Source organism: Ptychodera flava, chromosome 4 (assembly GCF_041260155.1).
Source record: "Ptychodera flava strain L36383 chromosome 4, AS_Pfla_20210202, whole genome shotgun sequence".
Classification (NCBI taxonomy): domain Eukaryota; kingdom Metazoa; phylum Hemichordata; class Enteropneusta; family Ptychoderidae; genus Ptychodera; species Ptychodera flava.
Window position 1 is genome coordinate 18625928 of NC_091931.1, and position 22712 is coordinate 18648639.

The window sequence follows — 22712 nt, forward strand, 5'->3', positions numbered from 1 at the left end:
AGCACACGGGTCAGGCTCCTACACACTGGTCGAATTGACACGATGTAGTTCCGCCTGAATGAGTCACATGTTGACGGAAGTGACGTTATTTGCTCGGTGTGATTCCTTTCAAAGTCAAAATATCGCAGCACGACGCTAGACGTCAGTTTGTGGCTAACAATATAGACGATTATGAAAATTTAAACTGTTACCAGGATTATCTTTTTTATTCAATGTTTGTCAGGAAAACTTGAAACGTCAAATAGAGAGTCGGACTAAGTCTAAGTGTCTTGTGAGAAGTTCTCGACAAGGATTTTGAATTTTATCACTAAGAATTTTGTCATCTTTCGTCTTAGTTTCTTTGTTATTTGTAGGACTTACAAGTTATTGTTCTGTTAAAGTTGCAACTTATAGGATGGGCATGTCACGTCTTTTCTGTAGTCGATATTTGCCTTGAGTGGAATGTGTCGAGCGTGACGCCGTGCCCAACAATAGTTCGGCCTGTGGTATTGGTGTCCAAACAAGCAAATTTAAAGTCGTGAAATTTAGAGGAATTTTAAACATGATTCTTCCAAAATATTGCCACAATGTGGTATCGGAAAGTATTTCCTGCCAAGTTCAAGTTGGTTAATACACAGAGAAACATATAGACAGAGTGGCAACACTTGCATGCCTTTTGTTCCATGGTCGTCTCGGTAGACTATTGGCTTTTCATATTAAAATGAGCTTCAAAGGTGTTAAACTTTTTGGAGGCTTTGTTTGTGGTTGATAATTACACGAGATTATGCGAAAAATACGACGAGATGGCATCGCACTGCCAGTCGCGTAGCAACCATAGTTACTTTGTGAGCTCTCAGGCCAGAAACACTGCTTCACGCAAATCAAAACATAACACGCCAGCAGTTTCATAAACATGTCCTTCCTTGACGCACGTGTAAAAGACGGTATGACTGACCGTAAACCATTGAGTAAAACCAGACAGTATCGATAAAAGACTTTCAAATTTTTCGAATTTTTAAAACGGTAAAACTCATTTTCCTGAAGCTCAAAACACTCCCGTTTTCGCCAGCACGTCAATTCTGCTCAGCACCACACGACAACGACAACACAAACTTTGCCGAACATACTTTCGCTTAACAATTGGCGAAAATCCGAAAATTACCGAAGGATTCATGGTCGGCACTCTTCGGAAAAGAGAGGCGAGAGCAACCTGAGGCGAGGCGAACATGGATGGGTTACGTAACCGCTTCACGCCTTAAACAATACCCGTTGCCACTCTCGCTATCTTTCTCTATGGTTAATACTAGTCAAGCAAAACATGTCCATACGGTGCATTGTAGCAAAGACTTGAAGACTTGAAGGTCCCTGAGGGCAGAGATATAGTGAAATTTAATACCATTTTTACAGACTAAAGCTTCTATAGCATACCAAGCAAAGAGTATGAAAATACACATGGTTTTGGCTCAATACTACTTTTTACTGACTTGGAAGATGAGGAAGCGATACTATTTGACATATGTGATTGCTTTCGGTTCAATATGTCACCTCAGGTCTCCTTGTCTGCTCCTTTGAAATACGGAGTGAAAAGTAGAGCTTAGTGACAGCAGTACTTGAAATATTCGAGGTGAACCATCGGAAAATAACAAAGCTGTTCTGGCCAACATTTTTGCAACCTAGATTGCCCCATAATCGTTTGATGACGCATAGGATTATATTTGAAGGAACATGTACTTCTCTCTCTCTCTCTCTCTCTCTCTCTCTCTCTCTCTCTCTCTCTCTCTCTCTCTCTCTCTCTCTCTCTCTCTCTCTCTCTCTTTCTCTCTCTCCTAATGCAATGCCAGTTCTTATGATGTGATCACAGGGCGACAAAAGTCAGTTCAAATTTGTTACAAATCGTCTGGGTAGAAGATTGAAAATGAATAAAACTCAGTCTATGCTTTACCTCTTGTTTGGCAAATACCCTTTACTTTCTGTTTTTATTACTATAGACATGTTCACGAAGTTGAAGTTGAAAACTGTCCGTATATCGAGTATTTTATAGATAGACACGTGGCTCAAGTGAAACAAGTCAAAGGTATCAAATGTTTTCACGCTTATGGAGTGATATTACAATAATCAATAAAAAGTAACCTCTGTATAGGGACAGGCAAGTGCTTGCAGTCAGCCTGCTGTTCTCTTTAATTTGTCAGTTAAAAATATTAAACGTCAAGATCAACTTGTACAACGTTACTATGTAGTATACACAAACCTCGACAATCAAGGTTTATGTCCAATTAAAGGTCAATCATTAAATTATTATCCAATACGCAAATTATTGGAAGGTCTTTGGCGAAGAACAAATTCAAATTTAAAAAGAATTAACATCATTAACTTGATATTTGATCTTACACTTGTTCAAGTCAGGGACACATTAAAATAAACCCTCAATAATTACATTTCATCTATAATGATTAAATTTTGCAGTTTCTATATTATCCGTCCATAAGAGTTTCTACAATCCCCTGCGTATACCTCAAATAAGGATCACTGTCGATTTTACAGGTACCTGCATACGATCAGTTTACGTAGTGTGATGCCGTGTGTTTTGAGATCTCAGTAAGTAGTTTCCTGTGTTAAAGTGTTGAAGTCGTTAAGAGCTAGGCATCACTCTGAATGTTTGTGTCGGCCACGGATGGCGATATAAAATGCAAAAACTGCACAAGAAGATGTCGACGTTCAGTACATTCACAAAAAACTCAAACGATCTGCTATCAATTTACATGATTTGATCAAGGGTTTTATTATCGTGAGTTAAGAAGTTATTACTCAGAATGATCTTTTCGACAAGTATTCCTCCGGGAAAATCCATCACTACAGTCCCTAACTTTTTCTTACCAGGGTTGCTGTTGATAAATTCAAACAGTTTTGAGTTGATTCGATCGGCCACTGCGTATGCGAAGACCCTGTTGCTGCTACCACTGGTATACGTCAGAAACATTCGATTACTCCGGTCCTCACTCGCCTTATTCACATTATTTCTTACTGATTTCCATTTTGCATCGAGTTCTATTGGCAGTAGCGCAGGGACTTCCCAGTTGTCAGCTATTTCAGCATCGCTGTACTTTACTCCGACCCGTCCGTCAGCAAAATCGTCGAGGATAACGATCTTACCACGTGCTTCTCCAAGATTCGGCATTGAATTGGTTGTCCAGAAGAACTTGGAATGGAATTGACCAATTGCCTCTCTGAATAAATCTTCCATACTTCTATTGCCATACTCTGTGTGTTCTTTTTTGACACGCATGAGTACAACTTCATGTAGATGATCTTCGAGGAAGGTTGTCACTGTGTGGAGAACACCCATAATGGTAACGTGTTGATAATACACGCCGTTATGAATGGTCAGTACGTCGTAAAAATGCCTGCAACGTATGTCAAGGAAACGTATTCCGGCCGCCAATTGAGTGTTCAGTGTCCACGATTGGCATTGGGCTAGAGGTCCGCCATGTCCATCGAAAGTCATTGTATGGTGAGTACCAGGAATGGAAAGGTCCGCCAGAGACATGTCGTCATGCAAGTTTGACATCCAGTCTGGATAACTGACCTCAGCATCCTTTCCAGTGTTGTAGTCGGGTCTTAATGGTGCACCATCGGCGATGCCAATGTTTCGACCTATAACGAGGTATATCAATACAATGTATTTGGCAACCATCATTTCGTAGGAGTTTCTGGTTTGCATGCTTGTTCTGACGACCGCAATTTATTGGGTAATGTCAAGCAAAGTCTGACAAATTTATAGGAGATGTGAGGCTCATCTGCATAGTTGTGTGTAAATAGAGAACTGAAACCCAAAGCAGTCATGTGTTTTCGTTACTTAGCGGATTATCGACAACGGATCCAGGAACTCATGACCTTGACATTCGTATTTCACGACTTTCGTGATGTCGTTAATATACTGCGCAAACATTAGAATGGTGCTACTGAAGCTCTTGACTGATAGCGTCATTTGTGTGGAAAAATATGGTGGTTCATTTGATTCTCTAGAGATTTCTTTATTAATAAATCACGAAAAATAAACAGAGAACAGCCAACAAACAACAGCACCTGTAAGCTGGAATCTCTACTCCACGAAAAAGTCGTTTTGTGGCAGTAAAATTAATTCGGATTGGTTCCAATTTCGTCTTAGAGTAACTAAATACAGGAAAAATTTATTATTCCTTAATCATGTAATGCGAGCGCTTTTTATGTCTATAACAAGCTTTCTTGAGGTTACTTCTAAGTGCAAAGAAACTCACTTAATATTCGATATTTTGGACCAAGACAAACTCGAGAATGATGGTAATGATAAAATGCACAAGAATGGTTGCAAAAAATTCCCTAAAGCATTGGGATTTACTTACAATCGTACGCGAACGGTTTGTAATACATCGGAAATATTTTTAGCAATTTAAATCATGGTTTATTTATAGTACACTTAGAGACTCACTCAATTTTTACAACTTCTTGAAAAAATTATATATATTCTTGTTTTGAAATTCTCATATGAAATCACATGTCAAATTTCTTAGCTTCGTAGTTATAACCTTTTAAACTGCTTTTTAATTTTGAAATAATTAACATTTCGCAATTGTAAAATTTACTTGTTTGAGATAATACCAAAATGGCCGTCTGGATGATCAATTTCGACTTCAAGTCATTTTTGTTTGTAATCCAATAAATTAACGTGATATGGGAAACATCAAGAACATATTATGAAACATATTATGATTCACTGCTGGAATATATAAGACCTCAGTGAGTGTGGAGTAGAAATTTTATGACCTTGGTATTTGGACTTTGTTTGTATACATTTTCAACAGTGCCTTAATTTACCGCGGGCAAAACGAGTGTGGACTTTTCTCAAGGAATCTTTCCAAGTCAAGAATAAAAGTCGGGGTCATCGTGCAAATTTTGATACTAGGGAAACTAATTACGAAAAAATTACCGATATTTGAAATTCAAAATGACCACAGTCCCTTTATTTACTCTATGGAGAATAATAACAGTTGAGATTTTTGAAAAACTAAGACGGTGAAAAGTTTCTTACACCAAGAGATTAAAAATGAACCCCTACAAGAAGTAGATCAGATAACAAATTGTAAAAGTTAGAAAGTCCGAATGTCTGTCCTCGAACTCATTCTACCTTAATTGAGTCACAACAAATACATAATGATAAATTTGACACAATGTGGATCCGCTTTTTTATGTCATGAGAAGGAATTGGAATTTTGAGTTGGGGAGTAGTCAAATACTTCTAAGTTTAGAAGCAAAATTTGGAAGTGAGGGATCTGAAAATTCGAGTACATATTTTTACCTGACTCTTTGTTACCACTTCCGTTGTTGAGGCAACGCATTTTCAGAATACTTCAGTTTTATACGTGTTTCATGCTCACATTGTTCTGAGTACAACGGAAAACTTTGGTGCAATAATATAGAGCTCTGCAACTGTAGATATTTTACACGCCTTTTTGAGTTTCAATTACATTTCTTGTAATGATATTATCAGTGTGCAACATTCATGGATTCATCTACGTGTACCTACAGTGAAAAGTAACATTATTAATCTGCAGGCATTTGTATTTTCAACGAAAATAACGAGTCGAACTAAGTCTTATAAGTGTCTTGTGTGAGAAGTTCTCGAAACAAATTATCTCAACGTTCGTCTTAGTTTGTTTTTAATTTGAAAGGCTATACAAGTTATTGTTCTGCTAAAGCTATTACTTGTTGGATGGGTATATCACGTCTTTTCTCTAGCCGATGCTTGCCTTGAGTGGAATATATCAAGCGTGACGCCGCGGCATGCAATGGTTGCGGCCTGTTGGATGGCCTGTTGGATGTCCAAACAAGCAAATTTAAAGTCGTGAAATTTAGAAGAATCTTAAACATGACTCTTCCAAAATATTGCCACAATTTTGTATCGAAAAGTATTTCCTGTGAAGTTCATATTTCACCATCGGGTCAAGTTGGTTACAACAAGTAAAGCAAAACATGTCTCATACGGTGCATTTTATACTTGAACACTTGAAGGTCCCTGAAGACAGAGATACTGTAAAATTTAATATGATTTTTATAGATTAAAGCTGCTATAACATACCAAGCAAAGTGTGTAAAATAATATGTTTTGGGCTCAATACCGCTTTTTACTGAATTTGCAGATGGGGAAGTGATACTATCTGGCATGTAAAGGATTATTATCAATAGCAGACTTTTATGATTGCTTCAAGTTCTGTATGTCATTTCAGATCTCCTTGTCTGTTCCTTTCAAAGTATAGCGAAAAGTAGAGCTTAGTGGCGGCAGCACTTAAAATGCTCGAAGCGAAACCATTGGAAAATAACAAAACTGTTCTGACTGATGTTTTTGCAAGCTAGATTGGCCAATAATCGTTTGATGACGCATAGGATTATATTTGAAGGAACATTTCTCTCTCTCTCTCTCTCTCTCTCTCTCTCTCTCTCTCTCTCTCTCTCTCTCTCTCTCTCTCTCTCTCTCTCTCCCCTAATGCAATGCCAGTTACTATGATGTGATCACAGGGCGATAAAAGTCAGTTAAAATTTGTTACAAATCGTCTAGGTAGAAGATTGAAACAAAATAAAACTCAGTCTATGCTTTACCTCATGTTCGGTAAATACTCTTTACTTTGTTTTTCATTACTAGACACGTTCACTGGGCTTGAAAACTGTCCGTGTATCGAGTATATCTAATAGTTAGACACGAGGCTCAAGTTGAACAATTCAAAAGTCTCAATTTTTTCACGCTAATGGAGTGATATTACAATACTCAATAAAAAGTAACCTCTGGATAAGGGCAGGCAAGTGCTGGCGGTCAGCCTGCTGTTCTCTTTAATTTGTCAGTTAAAAATATTAAACATCGAGATCAACTAGGAAAACTTTATTATGTAGAATACACAAACCTCGACAATCAAAGTTTATTACCATTAAAAGTTCAATCACTAAATTGTTATCCAATATGCAAATTATTGTAAAGACTTTGATGGACAAATGTACAAAAAATTAAAAAGAATTAAGATCACTAACTTTAATATCAGCTCTTACCCTTAAACAAGTCAGAGACAGTTCTTTATGTATATTTGTAATGATTCAATTTTGAGTTTTTATATGAAAACGATTGGAACTAATAGGGATTATTTGATGGTGAAGTAATATATTTAAAATGTGCAAATGTTAGCTCATCTGCTTTTCTTTTTACTTAGCACACTTGTTTTAATGAGTATTTTGTAATATTGAGACATTCAGCTATAAAGTGCATACCATTTTTTTTTGCGAAATTTTAAAATTATGAAGATCCAATTACCCCAAATGAGTTCCAATCGTGTTATGATCTATTCATTAAAGTTTCGACAATCCCTTTTGTATACCTTGCGAAACAAAGATCACTGTACCTGTACGCGCGAAGCCTAGTAATACGTAGTATGATGGCCGTGTGTTTTATTTTTGATGAGATCTCATTAATTAGTTTCCCGTTATAACGTGTTGAAGTGGTTTGGAGATAGACAACACTCTGAATGTTTGTGCAAGTCACGGATGGCAATGTTAAAAGGCGAAAACAGCACAAGAATCTGTCGACGCTGAGTATATTTACAAAATCTCAAACGATCTGCTGTCCATTTATATGATTTGATGAAAGGTTTTATTACCATGAGCTAAGAAGTTATTACTCAGAATGATCTTTTCGACAAGTATTCCTCCGGGGAAATCCATCACTACAGTCCCTAACTTCATCTTACCAGGGTTGCTGTTGATAAATTCAAACAGTTTTGAGTTGATTCGATTAGCGACTGTGTATGCGAAGACCCTTTTGCTGCTACCACTGGTATACGTCAGAAACATTCGATTACTCCGGTTCTCACTCGCCTTATTCAAATTATTTCTCACTGATTCCCATTTTGCATCGAGTTCTTTTGGCAGTAGCGCAGAGACTTCCCAGTCGTCAGCTATTTCAGCATCGCTGTACTTTACTCCGACCCGTCCGTCGGCAAAATCGTCAAGGAAAACAATCTTACCGCGTGCTTGTCCAAGATTCGGCATTGAGTTGGTTGTCCAGAAGAACTTTGAATCGAACATGCCAATTGCCTCTCTGAATAACTCTTCCATACTTCTGTCGCCATACTCTGTGTGTTCCTTCTTAACACGCATGAGCACAGCTTCTTGCGGATGACGCCGGAGGAAGGATGTCACTGTTCGGAGAACACCGATAAAGATAGCGTGTTGGTAATATACGCCGTTATGAATGGTCAATACGTCGTAAAAATGCCTGCAACGTATGTCAAGGAAACGTATTCCGGCGTCCAATTGGGTGTCAAGGTTCCACGATTGGCATTGAGCTAGAGGTCCGCCATGTCCTCTGAAAGTCATTGTATGATGAGTACCAGGAATGGAAAGGTTCGCCAGAGACATGTCGTCATTCAAGTTTGACATCCAATCTGGATAAATGACCCCGGCATCCTTTCCAGTGTTGTAGTCAGGTCTTAATGGCGCACCATCAGCGTTGCTGATGCTGCAGCATATAAGAAAGTGTATCGATAAAGTGCATTTGGCAACCATCTTTCCGCAGGAATCTCTAATCCGCATGCTTTTTTCTGACAGCGTCAATAGATTGAGTAACTTCAAGCAAAATCTGACGAATATATATGAAAGCTGACGCCCACCTGCATGGTTGTTGCAAAAAGAAATATAAAATTCAAATTTCTGTCATATTTTCGCTTCACTAAGCGGATCTATATCGACACGAACCGTCGACTTTTATATTGGTATCCCGCGAGTTAGTTGAAGTAGATAATATACGATTCAAACTAATAATAGCTGTACAGAAACTTCTGACCTCCAGGAGTTTTTCTAAAAAAGGGTGGTGCACTGTATCGAGACTTCCATTCTTTAGAGATTCTTTATGAATAGATCAAGGAAATAAACAGAGGGCAGCAAACAAGCCACGGTGACTATAAACCGGAATCCCCTTTCTTTAATTATAATAGGTCGTATTGTGGCTGTGATATCAGTTCGAAGTGGTTCCAGTTTTGTCTTAGAGCACCATGCATTGTGCATGATTATAGGCAAACGTTTAATTCCTACATCATCATGCGATGTGAGGGTTTGTATCTATTGATATGAAGCTTTTTCGTGCAACTTCTATCTGGTAAATGACCAGAAAGTTTGTAGGGAAAGGAACAATGAACCTTACCATTACATAAGACATTACAATATTGTTTCATTCGCGTCAACATTTGAACTATTCCATTGCTCGATTAAGGTCAGGTGATTCGATGTATTGAACAATAAAACGGATAAAGACAAAATTCTTTTTAATAAATATTTTCAAAATTACGACATGAAGTATTACGATTTACGTAAGCTCATATGCGAATGCTTAGTAATACACCGGAAGTTATTTTTGGCAAATGAGATCGTGTTTTATTATAACACAATTCCAGATTTTCTCATGTTTCACCGCTTCCCGCTTGAAAATAATGTCAATATATTCGGAAGTTGCGAACTTCCCATTTTAAATTGTGTTGTTAAGTTCAGAAGCTTCCGAGTTTCAACTTTAAAATTACTTCTATATTTGAAATAATTAGCATTCCCAATCCCAAATTTCCTGCTTATTTTGATTACACAAAAATGGTCGTCCGGATGATCAATGAAGAATTCGCTTTGTCTGTAACCCGATGAATACATGCAATATGCGTTGGAGTCATCGACAAGATAATTAGACAGGTTTGGCTACTCGTTATATGAGAACGTGAACGCCTAACATCACGAATTTCTGCGATGATGTCATAGCCTTATGCGTACGTTCTCCACGTACACGGAGCCGGAGTCGCGTATTTACATGGAGAAAGTTGTTTTCACGTATTTTTTAAAATTGTAAATTTATTCTCTTTAGGTAGCAAAACATGATATAAACTATCATTTATGCACGTTGTTAGTTGATATATGATAGTGACATCCTCAAAAATATTTATTTTCATTTATCATTTATTTTCGTTATTTTTATGTGAAATTTCTTCGTCTATTCTCGGCATACCAGATAACCATTGAGTTATCCCTATGATCGGAAACAAACTACGGGGACCCAAGGCGAGCCGAATCATTTCTTGAGCCTGCCACACGAATGGGCGACGTATGCCAACACCAACGTGGATTCTACGCGTTCACGTTCACGTAAAAAGGGTAGCCAAACCTGTCTTTTATCAAACTGGTTCACTGCTGGAATATTTCAGACTCATTGAGTGTGGAGCAACAATTTTATGACGTTGGTATTAGGACATCGTTTGTCTATATGTTTCAACAGTTTCTTAATTTACCCCAGGCAGAACGAGTTGGGGATCTTTAATTCATTTATGGCGCCCACTTTTTGGCCGTCTTTCGGATTTGAAAGTTAGATAACCGTGTCTTTATTAAGGTTCCAAGACAAGAAATCCACGCTTTCAAGAGGTAGGTGATATTTGTTATCTTCACAACTGGCCAAAGGCGAAAAAACGTTATATATTGTCGTACAACAAAACCTAATATGAGTTCAATATTTACATGACATTCACATATGTTAATTTTTGACAGGCTATCAATTACATTTTGTTTGCTATACGTAATGGCTGTTTGACATACTATAACGTACTTAGTCTTAATGTCTCGTCTGATATGTAGCTAGCCCGTCTATGTTCTGCAGTCGTCTATATACACTACAGTCGGAGGAAAAGTAAGGCCTAGAAATAGAAAGGCTAGTTTCTAGTGTCTATGAACTGAATTTATCGCGGTTGTATGTGACTCTTCTGTATTTCCTATTCCAATATTCCAACTCTATTCTATTGGAAACCATATCATTCAGTTGCTATCATGGTCTGTACCTCTATATAGCCATGCTTGTCATCAAATGCAAACAAAGCCACCTTTCCCTATTTTAAAGGTGTAAGAATTCATTAACAAAATTGCTCAAAAGTTACTCACTCCCTTGCGATCATCACTAAACCAGACAGCTGGTTGCCTTTCTTCTCGAGCTCTCTTTGCCACCAATATATTAATTCAGAGAAGCCAACATTTAAATGATATGCTTTATGTACGTTTTGTACACATGCATCGTGTATACATTTATTGAACAGGTGAGTAGTAGTCTCTCCGCTTCAAATCAGTTTTGCTTTTTACAAGAAAGAGGCGACAATAGTTTTGCAAGAGTCAAAATGTTCATCCCATCCCTGCCTTAGACTCAATGGACTAAATATCTGATTTATATATCTGAGGACTTCAAAATTATATCGTTGACTGGAATGACTAACATGCACTTGCATTTCTTATCGCAACTTGAGAGTATATATATATATATATATATATATATATATATATATATATATATATATATATATATATATATATATATATATATATATGTATATATATATATATATATATATATATATATTATATTATATATATAGTGTGTGTGTGTGTGTGTGTGTGTGTGTGTGAGAGAGAGAGAGAGAGAGAGAGAGAGAGAGAGAGAGAGAGAGAGAGAGAGAGAGAGAGAGAGAGAGAGAGAGAGAGAGAGTTTTTGTATCTCCACTCCACACTGTTACAGCAGCCGATATTAGGTAATTCTAATATTGCAATCATAGTACGTTGTCGCCACTTTTGGAGGATAAATAACTAGATTTCCCTCTAGTAATTCACCATGAATGTCGAGGGCGTTACTTCATTTGTATTCATTAAATCAAAATATGGCACACTGCTCAGGCTTCTGCATACTGGTCGATTATACATGATGTAGTTCCACCTGACTTAGTCACATGGCGGCGCGAGTGACGTCATTTCGCCAGGCCTTATTCCTTTCACAGTAAAAAAATCGTACTACGACGCTAGACGTCAGTTTGTGCGTAACGTAGCGAAACTAGGAAGACACTCTGATTAATTTGCATGTGTGCAGTCAAAAGAAACTAACGAAAATGGTGCAATTATCACATACCACACTCACACATGTATCTGTTCTGAAATATTTATCACAACAAACAAAAATAGTAACCAAAGAGATCGGCATGTTAAAGTGAAATTCAAACAAAAGAAAAACTAACGAAAACTTACAGGCTGACTACTATTGGAGTGGATAGTCTTAGACATATGTCAATTTCATATTATGGAATATATATGTTATGACAAAAATTAGTTATAGTATTACATCAGGGTTGAGCTGCCTGACAGCCGTTAAATATTCACAGCTTGGAAATTCACTGAATTGGTAGTTATAAAAACAATAAACAGCGCCTCCAAACACTTACATTTTTATATATAATCAATTTGCTTCGAGATAAATCTGACAAAAAACCCCTTTAGTTGAAACATCGGTCGATTTATATTATTTGATCCAGGGTTGTATTGTCCTGAGTAAGGAAGTTGTTACTCAGAATGATCTTTTCGACAAGTGGCCCTCCCGGAAAATCCATCACTACAGTCCCCCACTTCTGCCTATCTGGGTTGCCGATTATGAATTCAAACAGCTTTGGGTTGATTTGATCGGCAACTGCGTATGCGAAGACCCTGTTGCTGCTACCACTGGTATACGTCAGAAACATTCGATTACTCCGGTCCTCACTCGCCTTATTCAAATTATTTCTCACCGATTCCCATTTTGCATCGAGTTCTTTCGGCAGTAGTGCAGGGACTTCCCAGTCGTCAGCTATTTCAGCATCGCTGTACTTTACTCCGACCCGTCCGTCAGCAAAATCGTCAAGGAAAACAATTTTTCCGCGTGCTTCTCCAAGATTCGGCATTGAATTGATTGTCCAGAAGAACTTGGGATCGAACATGCCTATTGCCTCTCTGAATAACTCTTCCATACTTCTGTCGCCATACTCTGTGTGTTCTTTCTTAACACGCATGAGCACAGCTTCATGCGGATGATGCCGAAGGAAGGATGTCACTTCGCGGAGAACATCGATGAAAGTAGCGTGTTGGTAATACACACCCTGATGAATGGTTAGTACGTCGTAAAAATGCCTGCAACGTATGTCAAGGAAACGAATTCCGGCCTCCAATTGGGTGTCAAGGCTCCACGATTGGCATTGAGCTAGAGGTCCGCCATGTCCTCTGAAAGTCATTGTATGGTGTGTACCAGGAATGGACAGGTTCGCCAGAGACATGTCGTCATCAACGTTTGACATCCAATCTGGATAACTGATCCCAGCTTCCTCTCCAGTGTTGTAGTCGGGTCTTGATTGCGCCCTTTCAGCGTTACCTATGTTGCGACCTAAAATGAGGTGTATAAATACGATATACTTGGTGACCATCTTTCCGTAAGAGTCTCTGGTACGCATGATTGTTCTGACAACGGCAATATATTGTGTGATGTCAACTAAAGTCTGACAAATATATAGGAGAGCTGACGCCCACCTGCATAGTTGTGTGTAAACAGGGAAATGAAACCAAAATTTCAGTCATGTTTTCGCGTTACTAAGCGGATTTCGACAGCAGACTTAGGAACCATAGACTTTTATCCCATGACTTACGTGTTTAGTTCATATATTGTGAAAACATCAACGGTTGTACAGAAGCTTCTGACCGACAGGATTTAATTGAAAAAATGGTTTTGCACTGTATAAGGCTTTGGTTTTCTAGAATTTTTTACTTATCACGAAAACAAAGAGGGCAGCATAGCAGCAACAATGCCTGAAATTGGAATTTCCACTCTACAAAATGTCGTATAATTGTACAAGACAAGAACTGATATATACAATGAATCGATCTGGTTCGACCGTTTTATTGTAATTCCAGATAAAAAGAAACCACTTAAAAAACCACTGTTCTTTAAAGAGTGATAAGGATATGACGATAATTTCAGATATTATGGACGATTCTGGCGCTTTCATTGATGACAAGGATTTTTTTCTCTAAATATATATATATATATATATATATATATATATATATATATATATATATATATATATATATATAAAGAAGCCATATTATTGTATTCATTCCTTCTCCTAAAGTCAGAAATTACTCAGAAAATAATTGAAACTAATTTTTTCCAACTCACAAGCGAGGAAACCGAAAAAAACATTGCATAAATGAAATGTGTGCAAGTCCCAAAATTGCTATTAATAGTAGGCAGAAATGGTGTGATATTTTCCTGGTAGTTTTGAATATGACTGGGACATTTATAAGCTTACCCTTCCTTTTTGCAGTGTTAAAGTAACAAAAATTCAAGCATTTCAGTATAAAATTTTGCACAGGATTTCTTCCGGTAATTCTTTTCTTTACAGATGGAGTAAAATAGATATGAGAAGTGTGATGTTTGCTTTTGAGAAGGCAAAATCATTTATTACATTTATGAGTGTAATCTCACAAAGACGCTCTCGTTTTCCTTGAGGTATAGGCTTTCATCTTCTACTTGTGTAACAGTTGACTTTTCTTCGAGAGATATTCTATTGGGCATAGCAGCTGAAAAAATGACCCGAATACTAAAGTACTGTATTCGTTATGCAAAATGGTTGATCTATACACGGAAAAGAAATAATGAGGACTTCCTTTTACTTAATTTTCTCTCTGAACTGAAAAAACTACACAGAAAAGTAAAGCAAAAGAACGGCCACGGTAATAAAATTAACAATGTACGGGGAAAAATTCGAATACATTAAAATTAGAAATGATATTCTGTATTACCTTGTAACCTAACTGTGATTTGTATACCTTGTACATATACTTCCTGTTCTCCTTCTATTCTTTTTTGTGTGTCTTTGTGTTTATTTCTGTCTTCAATAAATACAATTTTGCAAAATAATTCGAAAGTCATATAATTGAAGCTGTGAAATCCGTTACATTTGGTTCCGATAATGCATAAATACGGGAAACATATTATTCTGCATCATCATGCGATGCGAGTATTTTTATATGGTGATAGGAAGCCTTATCGAGGCTTCTTGTTTCGGGAAAAATGAACGGAAAGCTTGTAGGAAAAGAAGTTATGTAATGAAACCTTACCGTGCGGAAGAAATTACAATACTATCAATTTTTCAATAAGTTCAAGGTTACTGAAAATTAATATTCGATATATTGGAGGTAGATAAAACTCAAGAATGTGGGTAATGATAAAATAGACAGGTGTCACTAATATTTTCAAAACACGACCTAAAAATTAAGATTTATTTCACATTGTACGCAAACGGTTTGTAGAATACAATGAGTATTTTTTCGGCAATTTCAATCAACTTTTTTTACCAAACAGTTCCAGATTTACAGCAACTTTCATGACTTCCCACTTGAAACTAATGTCTATATATGCGGATGTGTCGAACTTCCAACTTCAAATTTTGTTGTTAAACTTAGACATTTCGGATTTTTCACTTGAGATCTGCTTCTAAATTTTGAAATAATTAGCGTTACCCGATTCCACATTTCCGTCCTCTTTAGATGATACCAAAATCGCTTTCCTAAACATTAGTTTAGTAAGACTTCTAGTAGCTTTTGTCTGTAGCCAAACAAATTAATTTTCAGTTAGCGCATTTACACAAAACAACTTATGTTTGAAACTAAAATCATGAAAATAATGCATAAAATTTGCAGCTACTGGGGCTATTAAGGCCTACATGAAACACTTCGTTGAGATATTAGAACTGCAATCTTGATACCAAGGATAACAAAGATTCGATTTACGATGATCTGACATGCAATGTACATATATAACGTCTGAACGTCTGGGGGAAACATATATATTATGACACGCGTCAGACAGTCATAATGTTAAGTGTGGTAATATGTTATCTGTCGCTTAGGTTTTATTTCAACTTACCAAATAGATGATCACCATAAATATTGACCTTAATGACATGAAACTGCTTTTGCATCTTGTTGTATTAAGGGAAAGTTTTGTGTATAGCGTATTCATCCCCAATTGCCTGTAAACAGATCCGCACTCACCAATAACATAATAGTTTTGGTCAAACGGGGATAGTGAAACGGTTAAGAGTAGCACGAAAATAACGACCGACATTACAGTGACGCTCTTGTTAATGGTGCAGAATATTTTGGAATTTATGCCTGCAGTATACATGTAATGATGTGCAGTATTCTCCAGCAGGTGTTGATATAGTTGCCAGATTTTAGGTCCTGAAACGGCGATGTGACGGTGTAACTTACAGTGGAACAGTGTGCACGTATCTTGACTCGCCATTGGGTACTGACTGGACATAGAGTTCCCCTTGAACCCGAGTCATTTGAAACGATTTTCTCATATGATTTCAAGCAATCATTGATATTTGTGAGCTTTGTAGTGACAGTCCAAAGGCGAAAAACCGTTATGTTGTCGTACAACAGTATATAAACAGCACAGCCAACATGAGCTATTCACATGTAATGGCTGTTGTCTCCTAGTTTCAATTAGTAAGTCGCAATGTCTTGTCTAGCCTGTAACTAGTCTTTCCATGCTCTGTGTATTCGATAAATACCTTCATTTTCGTCAACATATACGATTGTACTGTTTGAAACGTTTGTGAATGTAAACCTGTATTATGTCAAGCTAGGCAGCTGACCGGTCATGCCGGATCAAGCTTAGCACGTGAAATAAAAAAAAACTTAACAAAATATAAATTCTTGTTGTACACAAAGTATCATATTCGATTTACTCAAAGAATTAAGGCAGTCCGAGCAGATTTTGATGTTCAGGCAAAGTTGGAAATTAGACATCTAGTCCATTCTGATTTTAATGTGAAAAGTCAAGGCATATAAAAATTGTAACGTGATATCAGAAGATTAAAATTTAAAGAGTAAATTTGAAGAAAAACGTCGAAAATACGATAACGACGTAACTTAAAATTAAAGAAATCATGAAAACAACTGAAGTGTAGACACTCGGTAAAAATTTAATCTGTCGAATATAAATACTAGAAGTAAATTTATCCTTTTACCCGTGGAAAGGGTTTCAGAAAGCGAAGGGGAATTATTCACGTCCGCGCAGTGAGGTAGCAACAAAGACATGATCTCCATGTTATAAAGGCATTATGGTCCAAAAGAGTGATTGCAAATTCACTCGCACATACGACACACCTATCCGACAAACAACGCACCAACATTGATCATTCACACTTACTAGGGACTAAGTTGCCGGCTATGAAAGGCAACAGATAACTCGATCTGATTAATTATTCTACAGGTTCGATGTCCTTCCATCATATTACTTAAGGTTCCAAGACACTAAATTGTCCTTTTTAAGCTACCAGTTCTATAGTGGTTAATAAGCTCAGACCTGCCGTAAATTAAATATTTTCGGAAAGCCTAGATACAGAGTAACATTTTGGTTACCATAGTGTCACCATTGTTTACATAACTACCACGTGACAGGTAATTTGCATAACGTTTCAAAAATCTGTTTCTCCTATGTTTTGTCTCAATGCTTTGAGATATGTGGCTGAAATTTGTATGAGTGCAAATTATTCGAAGGATCTTCGAAAGTGTGTCTTTGAATTTTTTAAATCTACTTAAACAAAAGAAGAAAAACTTCCAGAGGGGTGAATTTAACCCTAGTTGATTTCCTTAAAATTGTGCTCAAATAAAAACTAAGCAAGATATAAAAAATCTGAGACACACTTTTTAAGAGCCTTCTAACAGCTTGCATTCCAGCAAGTTTAAGTAAGATATTTTGAAGTATTGAGACAAAACATAGGGAAAACCGATTTTTGAAAGGTTATGCAAATTATCTGTCAGGTGATAGCTATGTAAACAATGGTGACACAGTGGTTCCCTATATCTAGGCTTTCAGAAAATGTATAATGTAAGGGGGTTCTGAGCTTATTAAGCACCAGAGAATTGTTAGATTAAAGAGGTCAATTCCTTGTCTTGGAACCTTAAGTGAGCCACACACAATGATAAATTTGATACAATGCGGAGCGCCACTTCGGTGTCATGATAAAGAATTGGATATTTTGAAATGGGAAGTAATAAATTACTTCTAAATTTAGAAGCAACATTTGGAAGTGTGGGATCTGAAACATCGAGTCCACATTTTTGACCTAACTCTTTGGTCACCACTTACGTTGTATCGACCAACGTACCTCGCTCAATTATGGAAAATACTTAAGAGTTTCGTGATCGTATTGTTCCGTGTACCATGGGAAAACTTTGGTGCAATATTATAGCTGCACCAATGTCGATTTGTTCGACTCTTTTATGCTTTCAGCTAGATTTCTTGTGATACTATCAGTGTGAAATATTCATAGATTCATCTACGTGTAGTTACGATAACATTAAATACTTGAATAACACCTTCCAAGACTCACATGTGCCTGCATTTGAATATACATGCATATGTGTGGAGAGAGAGAGAGAGAGAGAGAGAGAGAGAGAGAGAGAGAGAGAGAGAGAGAGAGGGGGGGAAGATCTTAATTCACACAACACAGTTACAGCTGCAGGTGTGCAGTAATTTTGATATTGTAGTCATTTATTACATTATTCTGTCGCCCGCTTGGGAGTCGAATTTTCCTCTCTACTCCGTGAATGCGGGGGTGGGGGGTTGCTACATTTATAGTCATTGAGCCAAAATATGGCTCACGGCTCAGGCTTCTGCATACTGGTCGATTATGCATGTAGTTCCGCCTGAATTAGTCACATGACGGCGCAAGTGACGTCATTTTGCTCTGCCTGATTCCTTTCGCAGTAAAAACATCGTAGCACGACTCTAGACGTAAATTTTGGATAACGTGCCGAAACTAGGAAGATACTCTAGTTATTTCAATGTGTTTGCAGTCAAAGGTAACTGACGGAAACTGCGCTATTTTATCACGCAACACGTATCACATCTGACACATTTTATTACTACAAAAACAGATGCAAACAAAAGATATATTCTCGTTAAAACAAAACTCAAACACATATAAACATAAAAGATCGGAGGCTAACTTCTTGTTTGTCAACATAATAATTATGAACTCAGTATGTTATTAATAAATGTGTTAAGTTTTATAGCCGTCAGCTGTTCAATATCCAAATCGTGGAAATTTAAGAATTGGTAGACACATAATAGTTAAAGCATTCTATTACGCATCAAATATACACTTACACTTTATGTAGCCAATTTGTTTCCAGATAAATCTGAAAAAATTACCCATTTCCTTTAACTTGGTTGACACATTGAATAAAATAAATTTGGAATTTTTTAAATGTTACTGTTATCGTCCATTTCATCAAGCGTTTATCATGATAATTTTAAATATCTCCCTCCCTTCTCCCTTCTCTCTCTCTCTCTCTCTCTCTCTCTCTCTCTCTCTCTCTCTCTCTCTCTCTCTCTCGTGTAAAGCAATGCCAGTCTCTGAGGAAGTGTAGAAGAAACGTGACACCATGACTGATCCGACTGTATGCGAGGATGCTTGGTTTGACTTTGGTAGCCGAGTTGTACTCTCTATGATATGAGTGTGGCGGATTTAGATCTTGCAGAATCTTTGTTAAGTTGTGGTGATCGAAATCTGATAATGATGGGGCGTCTTTGGCATGGCGTGATGAAATTTGTCGCTCGAGTATACTCACATTTAACTCATTGTTAATTAATCAAAACGAGCACGATATGTCAAGTATTTCTTTGCAACAGCTCTTTCTTTTCAAATACGGGAGAACTGAAAGTCTTATATGGTTTTTATGAGGGTAGACCGTACTAACCAGTTATATCACTTCTTTTATGTCTCAATAAAGATTTTCGACCAATCCATTTTTCTCCCGTCTCTTATTTCTTCTATAAACTGGTTTAATCTTTCGCAACATTTCGAATGCTTCCTAAGCTGGACTTTCATTACGTTGATACACAAACACAAGGCTTATGTGATGACATCAATCATGCCACATAAACCAGTGACAAATTTTGCTGAAGTTCATTTAATGTGATATGGTTTAACCCAATCGAGGTGTACTGCTCACAGCCAGAAAAGTGTTGAAATAACCATCTTTATTTGCAACGGACAGTCCAAATTATGGAGACAAATTCATTCATTGTATTGATCCCTAACAAGTGTGGCTGTTAATGAGTATTCACCTGGTCATTCGCTATAGAGTTCACGACCTTGCATCAACTATCATCACTAAAGCTTTCTACGGAGAATTGCAGTATTCATAATGCCCTCTAACGGCATTATAGCGATTAATTTTAAAACAACTGCGCCCTCGTCAAGTCATCGAACTGGGTACATATTAAACTAATTTGTATATATTAACCCTTTGCACCCTGACCCCCTGGTACTTTATGACGTCATCGGACATTTCTGTCCGAGCCGGGTTCAAAGGTTTAAGAAATTGACCAGCAACGCAGTATACTTACAGAATTGTGTAAACCATACTAACAGATCAACGATCAAAATTTAGCAAAAAAGGCCAGGAGAAGAAGGGGAGCAATTGCTGGAGCAATAATATTCGTACATTCTTGTACTTTAAAAATAGGGAAATTCATAAACTAAGGAATGTTCTCTTCTCCCAGTTTATCATAATAATATGGTCGGATCTCAGAAGACGTGTGCGTAGATCGCACAGTCGACGTCCCAATCTTCATCATTTTTTTTTGAATAGACAAAAGCTATCTCCAATTGACCACAGAGGACGCTGTTTCAGAAACAAAATGTTTTGAAACAAAAGGTTTTGCGACTTTGCAGCAATTTATATGATACAATGTTAAATCTTTGTTAAAAACAAAAAATAGCTCAAGTTAATTAACAGAGTGCAGCAAACAAGCCACGGTGATTTTAAACCGGAATCCCCTTTCTTTAATAGGTCGTATTGTGGCTGTGATGTCACTTCGAAGTGGTTCCAGTTTTGTCTTAGAGTACCTTTCACAGTGCATGATTATAGGCAAACGTTTATGTCCTACATCATCATGCGATATGAGGGTTTCTATCTATTGATATGAAGCTTTTTCGTGCGAATTCTTTCGGGCAAATGAACGGAAAGTTTATAGGGAAAGGAACAATGAACCTTACCATTATATAAGACATTACAATATTGTTTCATTCGCGTCAAAATTTGAACTAGCCCATTGGTCGATTAGGGCAAGGTGATTGGCCATTAGTATTCAATACATTGAACAATAAAATGGGTAATGACAAAATACTTTTAATTAATATTTGCAAATTACTACCGGAAACATTACGATTTACTTAAGTTCATACGTGAATGGTTAGTAATACACCGGAAGATATTTTTGGCAAATGAAATCGTGTTTTATTGTGACACAATTCCAGATTTGCTCAACTTTTCACGACTTCTCGCTTGAAAATAATGTCGATGTATCCGGAAGTTGCGAACTTCCCATTTTAAATTGTGTTGCTAAGTTTAGAAGCTTCCAAGTTTTAACTTCAAAATTACTTCCATATTTGAAATACTTAGCACTCCCAATCCCAAATTTCCGGCTTATTTTGATATAGAAAAATGGTCGTCCGTATGATCAATGAAGAATTCGCTTTGTCTGTAATGCAATGAGTACATGCAATATGCGTGGGAGTCATCGACAAGATAATTAGACAGGTTAGGCTATCCGTTTTACGTGAACATGAACGCCTAGCACCAGGTATTTCTGCGATGATGTCATCGCTTTGTGCGTACGTTCTCCACATACACGGAGCCGGCGTCGCGTATTTACACGGGGACAGCTGTTTTCACGTATATTTTCAATTTGTAAATTTAATCTAATCTTTAGGTAGGAAAACATGAATCGTTCATGCACGTCAATTGTTTGCTGGATATATGATAGTGACATCCTCAAAGATATTCATGTATTTTCGTTATTTTTGTGTGAAATGTTTTCGTCGATTCTCGGCATACAAGATAACCATTGACTTATCCCTGTGATCGGAAACAAACTACGGGACCCAATCCGAGCTGAATCATATCTTGCGCGTACCACACGAATGGGCGACGTACACCAACGCAAACGCGGATTCTACGCGTTCACGTTCACGTTAACGTGTAGCCAAACCTGTCTATTATCAAAGTGGTTCACTGCTGTAATATATCAGACTCAGTGAGCGTGGAGCAGCGATTTTATGACCTTGGTATAAGGACATCGTTTGTCTATATGTTTCAACAGTGCCTTATCTTACCTCTGGCAGAACGAGTGAGGGATCTTTAATTCATTTGTGGCGCCCAATTTTTGGCCGTCGTTCGGATTTGAAATTTATGATCACCATGTCTTTATTTAAGTTCCAAGACAAGAAATTCACTCTTTAATTTAACAATTCTCTAGTTGTTAATAAGCTCAGAACCTCCGTAGCTTATATATTTTCGGAAAGCCTAGATATAGGGAAACATTTTGGTTACCGCGGTGTCACCATTGTTTATATAGCTATCACGTGACAGGCAATTTGCATAAACTTTGAAAAAATCGGTTCTCCCTATCTTACCCTATATCTTAATATCTGATTTATATTAGAGGGGACTTCAAAGTTATATCATTGATCGGAAGGGGGTACTTGAAATGACATCGTATCTTCTTTATTTTTAAGCTGGGGGACAGTGAAATCATTTATTAATTATAGCATACATGGTAAATATCTCTATTTTGGTTAACAGATACAATTTGTTAAAATGTTCATTAATGTAAAGGCTGCATGTGTTTAGCTTAGCCATCCGACTGATCATCAACGGAAACAAAAAAAAACAACCGGAATATTTGTCAGACACTCGGGATAAAAGTTGAACTGTGCCTGAAGCGAACGCTTTACAAATGTCGAAAATGAATCTGCAATAAA

General features: G+C 37.2%; 3 protein-coding genes across 3 annotated transcripts; all 3 read right to left on the minus strand.

Moving 5' to 3' along the window:
* Positions 1 to 2734: 2734 nt before the first annotated feature.
* LOC139132133 (1-phosphatidylinositol phosphodiesterase-like) lies at positions 2735 to 3697 on the minus strand. The gene has a single exon (XM_070698523.1). The coding sequence runs from the start codon at positions 3695 to 3697 to the stop codon at positions 2735 to 2737; it is 963 nt and encodes a 320-aa protein (XP_070554624.1).
* A 3926-nt stretch (positions 3698 to 7623) lies between these two features.
* LOC139132134 (1-phosphatidylinositol phosphodiesterase-like) lies at positions 7624 to 8559 on the minus strand. The gene has a single exon (XM_070698525.1). The coding sequence runs from the start codon at positions 8557 to 8559 to the stop codon at positions 7624 to 7626; it is 936 nt and encodes a 311-aa protein (XP_070554626.1).
* Positions 8560 to 12347: 3788 nt separating this feature from the next.
* On the minus strand, positions 12348 to 13283 carry LOC139132135 (1-phosphatidylinositol phosphodiesterase-like). Its single transcript, XM_070698526.1, has one exon. The coding sequence runs from the start codon at positions 13281 to 13283 to the stop codon at positions 12348 to 12350; it is 936 nt and encodes a 311-aa protein (XP_070554627.1).
* Positions 13284 to 22712: the final 9429 nt, after the last annotated feature.

What these genes read in the sequence shown, in the direction of transcription:
- LOC139132133 (XM_070698523.1), bottom strand. Translation starts at nt 3,697, where the DNA reads ATGCAAACCAGAAACTCCTACGAAATGATGGTTGCCAAATACATTGTA.
- LOC139132134 (XM_070698525.1), bottom strand. Translation starts at nt 8,559, where the DNA reads ATGGTTGCCAAATGCACTTTATCGATACACTTTCTTATATGCTGCAGC.
- LOC139132135 (XM_070698526.1), bottom strand. Translation starts at nt 13,283, where the DNA reads ATGGTCACCAAGTATATCGTATTTATACACCTCATTTTAGGTCGCAAC.